This window comes from Aquarana catesbeiana, linkage group LG01 (assembly GCF_042186555.1).
Source record: "Aquarana catesbeiana isolate 2022-GZ linkage group LG01, ASM4218655v1, whole genome shotgun sequence".
In the NCBI taxonomy this organism is placed as follows: Eukaryota; Metazoa; Chordata; class Amphibia; order Anura; family Ranidae; genus Aquarana; species Aquarana catesbeiana.
Window position 1 is genome coordinate 289,859,139 of NC_133324.1, and position 6,000 is coordinate 289,865,138.

A 6,000-nucleotide genomic window follows, 5' to 3' on the forward strand; every position below is an offset into this window, starting at 1 on the left:
TTTATCAGCTAGGTACACCCTTTTAGACCCAGTATTGGAAGAGTACATAGCACCCCAATGTGTCCTTTAGTCTTCTAATCGGTGATGCAGAAAGGTCATAAGTGACATCAGTGTTTGTGTAAATCCCTTCTCTAGTACCCTCTGGATCAGCACCAACTGTTTTTGTATGGAAGTCTACTTCAGTATATAAAGCAAGAGTCTAGCATGCTCAACATAATCTCTGTATAAATGCTTAATGCTTTAACATTTCTCTTTTAGATGAAGTAGAGAAGAGAAAAAGGCAGCGTCAGAGAAAGGCACGTGATGAACGTCGCAGAGAGAAAAGAATTGAGATTGAAGAAAACCAGAAGCAGGGAAAATGTAAGCCCCCACACAGACTTGGGTCAGAACTGGTCAGTTTCCTTGTCTACGCTGCTTCATAACCCGCTCTCTGCAATATTTTCATGCTACATTGCTGATCAGAACATTCTTTTTATCGTGCTGTAAAAACTGCCAGCCTTATGTACAGGGGTGACTTAATGGCGGTGTTGTGTTTAATTTGTTTTATTTTTTACTTGGGCAGATCCTGAAATGCATATTGCCCTGGAAAACTTGCAACAGTTTCCTGCAGTGAGTTCCTCTGCTGAGTTCACATTCCCTGGTTCATTTTCTGCACTGTCCACTGCAGATTCACAAAGCTCTATGTCGCTCTCACCTCTAAGCTGCAGCCCAGCTTCACAGAGTGGTGAGTATTTGTTAACCTTAAGAAGACAAGTGATTGTTTTTGACCTGAAAATGTTAAATTACTTCTGGTTTAATACATTTGTTTTCGTAGGTCCTATGTTTTGCCAAGGTGCTGAAAGTCCCATTGATCCTTTTGTAATCCCAGAGGACAGTGCCCAGTGTCCTTCCTTTGCTCAGGTAAGTCATAGAAAGCTTTCATTTCTTGGACTAGAAAATATTTAAAAACATTTTGAAGGCTTTCTTTTTCTCAGGTAATTTAACCAGTTACCAACCAGCCCATAGCCAAATTACAGCTGCAGGGCGGTTGGATAACTCTGGGAGCACATCATATGACATGATCCCAGAAAACCGCTCCCGCGCACCCCCTGGGGCACGCACACGGGAACATCCGTGACCCCTGGACTCAGCGCATCACGGGAAACGGCTGCTGATCGCGGCCGTTAACCATGTGATCGCTCCGGCGTCATGTCATGGCGCCGCTTCTTCTCTCCCCTCCCTGTATCGATCGGTACAGAGGTGGAGAGATCGAATGGGAGCAGCGCTGTGGGCTGGATGTGTAGTGCCCACAGCGCTGCTCAGTGACGTGCAGTCACATCCATCCATCCATCCATGCTCAGCCATTCCCCCCATACTCTGCAATTCCCTGTGCAATACTCTGCAATGCCCCACCATATCCTGCAATACTCTGTGATGCTCAGCCATACCCAGCCATGCTCTGCTATACTCGGCCTCTGTATGTGGCCAGGCTGTGGAAGTATGTACATGCTATGTGTTAGAAATATTGAATAAATTGACAACTTTGTGTTAAAAAAAAAAGTGTTTTAACCACTTCCCGCCGGCCGTCATACGACGTCCTTGACTTTGTGCGGGGATATCTGAATGATGGGTGCAGCTACAGGCATCATTCAGATATCATCTTTTTCAGCCAGCGATTCCCTACACCATGAGAACGATCATAGCGGCAGTTCTGCTACTTGATCATTCTTACGGGAGGCGAGAAGGGACGTCCCCCTCCCGCCGCCCTCAGGTGCTTCTACCGACTCGCCGCTACGATCGAAGCCAGAATCTTTTTTTTTGTTTGTTTGTTTTTATTTCAGGCTTCCCAGCCTAGAGGTGAGATGTGGGGTCTTATTGACCCCATATCTCGCTGTAAAGAGGACCTGTAATGCCATATTCCTATTACAAGGGATGTTTACATTCCTTGTAATAGGAATAAAAGTGATCAAAAAATGTATTTTTTGGAAAAAAGTGTCAAACTAAAATGAATAAAGTAAAATGAACAATAAAAAAAAAAATTTTGTCCCTGTGTGCTCGCATGCAGAAGCGAACGCATACGTAAGTCCCGCCCACATATGAAAATGGTGTTCAAACCACACATGTGAGGTATCGCTGCGATCGGTAGAGCAAGAGCAATAATTTTGGCCCTACACCTCCTCTGTAACTCACAACATGTAACCAGTAACAAATTTTAAAGCGTCTCCTATGGGGATTTTTAAGTAGCGCACTTTGGCGCCATTCCACGAGCAATTTTGAAGGGTGACATGTTAGGTATCTATTTACTCAGCATAACTTCATCTTTCACATTATGCAAAAACATTGGGCTAACTTTACTGTTTTGTTTGTTTTTTAAAGCACAAAACTTTTTTTTTTTTTAAAGTGTTCGAAAAATTGCTGCGCAAATATCGTGCGAGATAAAAAGTTGCAACGACCGCCATTGTATTCTCTAGGGTCTTTGCTAAAAAAAAAAAAACATATATAATGTTTTGGGGTTCTATGTAATTTTCTAGCAAATAAATTATGATTTTTACATGTAGGAGAGAAATGTCAGAATTGGCCTGGGTGCTCCTAGAATGCCTGAAGGTGCTCCCTGCATGTATGTGGCCACGCTGTGTAAAAGTCTCACACGTGGTATCACCATACTCGGGAGTAATAGCAGAATGTGTTTTGGGGTGTAATTTGTGGTATGCATATGCTGTGTGTGAGAAATAACCTGCTAATATGACAATTTTGTGAGAAAAAAAAAATCTTGATTTTGCAAAGAATTGTGGGAAAAAATGACAACTTCAAAAAACTCATCATGCATCTTTCTAAATACCTTGGAATGTTCTTTCCAAAAAGGGGTCATTTGGGGGGTATTTGTACTTTTCTGGCATGTTAGGGTCTCAAGAAATTTGATAGGCCGTCAGTACTTCAGGTGTGATCAATTTTCAGAGATTGACACCATAGCTTGTGGACTTTAGAACTTTTACAAAGACCAAATAATATACACGGATTTGGGTTATTTTTACCAAAGATATGTAGTGGTATAAATTTTGGCCAAAATATATGAAGAAAAAATTGCTAATTTGCAAAATTTTATAACAGAAACGAAGAAAATGCATTTTTTTTACAGAATTTTCAGTCTTTTTTTCTTTTATAGCGCAAAAAATAAAGAACCCAGCGGTGATTAAATACCACCAAAAGAAAGCTCTATTTGTGTGGGGAAAAAAAGGACAAAAATGTCATTTGGGTACAGTGTTGCATGACTGAGTAATTGTCATTCAAAGTGTGAGAGCACCGAAAGCTGAAAATTGGTCTGGTTATTAAGGGGGTTTAAGTGCCCAGTGGTTAAAGTGCAGGAATGACTTGTTAATCGTGCACACAAAGTTTATATGGGCTTCTTCGCTGCAAGGCTCTTTATGTAGTCAAAATAAAGGTTAATACCCTGGTTACCATTTGTCTTGGAAATTCCATGTCCAGTTAGTTGTCGTAGCTGGCTGTTGCTTCAACTAGGCTTTTAATCTAGCTGCAGATCTTGGGCTCAGGTAGCTATTCCCCTATTGTAAAGATACATTTTCAGTTGAGAAACATTTTCAGTAGCTTCATTGATTCATTTTCTCTATGGAACAAAGGTATTGTAATTCACAATAGCTTGAGTTTAATAGACTTTTGTCACCTTGTTTTGCTTTTAGAGAGACTGTCTCTCCTGTATTGAAGCAAAGCTTGGCATGGACTGAATTTCTCAGAACTTTATTCTATGTTGAACTCTGTAGTGAACAGTGAGTTTTACTGGGATAAAGTAGAGCTGCACAATTAAATCATGTTCTCGATTCACCCCCGACATCTCTATCGCAGAGTTTGCTGATTTTTTCATATAACAAGTGGAGAGACTTATCTGCTCACTCAGCTGTCAAAAGAAAACATCCGGCTGTCTGCCAAGTTTTTAACATGAAACCTTGTAACTAACTTCCTTCTTAGATCAAAGGGATAAACTTCTGTGTGTAAAGAAAAAATCCAGGCAGTCTGCCAAGTTTTTAAGAACGTGTAAATGCAGGAAGTTATATATAATTTTAGCAGAGACCCTAGGGAACAAAATGTCAATTGCTGCAATATTTTGTCACACTGTATTTGCCCAGTTGTCTTTCATACGCAATTTTTTGGGAAAAAATACACTTCAATGAATAAAAAAAAAAACAAAACAGTAAAGTTAGCCCAAAAAAAAAAAAAAAAAGATTCTCATTTTAGCCAGAATCGTGCAGCTCTAGGATAAAGCACATCTATGGCCAAAAATGTTTGTTTTTTAGGTTTTCCTTTATTTTCTGTACGGTTTGCGAAATGGGGGGGGATTACCTCCTTTTAGATATCACAGAAACAAGTTTCCCCATTACAAGATTTCCCCTCTATTTTCTTCTGGTACCAACCCAAAATTTTCATCTCAATAATGGTGGACATGGACAAATGGAGAGAGTTAATCTTCCCAGTGAGGACACAGACGGACAAAAAAAAAACTCCATCCAAAACTAATTGCTGCCCTTTAATGCAGTTTGAAGTTGGAGTACTGTTTTCATTTTTCTCTAATGTTGTATATTAAGCTGTCATTGACCTTTCCTGCAGTCCTTTTTATATATTTTTTTTTTTTTTTTGTTAGAGGTCCTGTTAAATAATGGTCCAAAAATACTTTCTAATTTATGGAAATTGATTTTTTTTCTTTCTTCTTTTGTTGTATCTTAACTGTACTAATTTCTTGTAGATGCTAAGGGTTGGAAAAGCAAAAGCAGAATCGTGGCCCAAAGCTGCAATAAAGAAAGGTCAGCATGTCTACACCCCCCCCCCCCCCCAATCCATCCATTATTTTAAACAGGCATCTTACTGATTTTGTCCTTTGTTAAATGTTAGAAAGTCCAGCAGTAAGCACAGGACCTGCAGACAGTGATGGGGAGAGTGACTGCTCTGAGAGAGTCCCAGTACCAAGCTTCCAGAATTCATTTAGTGAGGCCATGGAAGCAGCCTTTCTGAAGCTGGACTCTGCGCTTCCTACTCCTCCTCTGTCAAGTAAGAGAGTGCTTCTGAAAATGGTTAAGTAGTTCTGCTTCAAGATCCTTATGTCTTTAATGTGTGTTTTTTTTTTTTGTTGTTGTTTTTTCAGTTGAGAAAGGAGGGAAGAGAAAAAAGAAGCAAAAAAAACTTCTGTTTAGTACCTCTATGGTTCACACAAAATAAACAGAGCACATTTGATCTGATCTTCATCTTCCCATCTTCTCTGCACTCATTGCTTGGTATCACTATCTGCAGTATTTGATTTTTTTTTTATTTTCTTCTTTATTTGCCACTGGTTGGATGGGTGTGTGAGCCATAATTTGCTTACACAATGCTAATTTAAGGCTCCAGGGTTGTAGGGCTGAATATGGTGCTGGATGCAGTGTATAACTCTAGAGTAGTGTGTGTTGCTGTGGAGCAATTGAAGACGAGCAAGTTGCAATGCTTAGCAGACCTGAAGGGCTTCTTGCCATTGGAAAGGTATATGATATGAAACTAATGGCTGTAGGCCTGTGTATTAAATGGAGGCCCATGTTCTGTAGTAAGCTTTTTATTTGAAGACAGGCATCATTACTCTGGTTGTGGCTATCATGTCGAAGGAATCTATTTTTTTTTCTCAAATTGTAGATTTAAACAATAAATTTCTTGTAAATTAAAAGTCTAGTTTTGTTCATTTTTCGTTTCTGCATTGTGGGGACTCGTACGGCAAGAACAGTTTAACGCTAAGGTCAACTCCATAAACCTAGGTTCCATTTAAAGCAGTACTCAATATGCAGTTAAACATATCTGATTTACCTACAAAATATTCATGAATATGAATGCATTCTCTTTCATGACACCACAATCCTTTAATTGTAGCTCACATCAGCTCCTTCAATAAACAAGAATACACTAGTGAGAGATCTTCCTGTGGACTGCCAGTTATTGCCCACTAAGGCTAAGGCTTAAAAACCTGTGGATTACAGGATTGTGCAATATTTT

The 6,000-nt window shown here is 39.6% G+C and overlaps 1 protein-coding gene across 2 annotated transcripts in view; it reads left to right on the forward strand.

Annotated features, from left to right (window-relative positions):
• The window catches only part of RNF10 (ring finger protein 10), a 28,265-nt gene extending 22,588 nt beyond the window's left edge, over positions 1-5,677 (forward strand). Inside the window, exons 12-17 of one of the 2 annotated variants that reach the window (XM_073629302.1) lie at positions 259-360; positions 563-724; positions 815-900; positions 4,733-4,790; positions 4,879-5,034; positions 5,129-5,677. In XM_073629302.1, the coding sequence (XP_073485403.1) occupies positions 259-360; positions 563-724; positions 815-900; positions 4,733-4,790; positions 4,879-5,034; positions 5,129-5,202 (638 nt within the window). In that variant the 3' untranslated portion in view covers positions 5,203-5,677. Of the gene's footprint in view, positions 1-258; positions 361-562; positions 901-4,732; positions 4,791-4,878; positions 5,035-5,128 lie in introns of both variants that reach the window. The other variant, XM_073629301.1, reaches the window with a different exon arrangement.
• Positions 5,678-6,000: the final 323 nt, after the last annotated feature.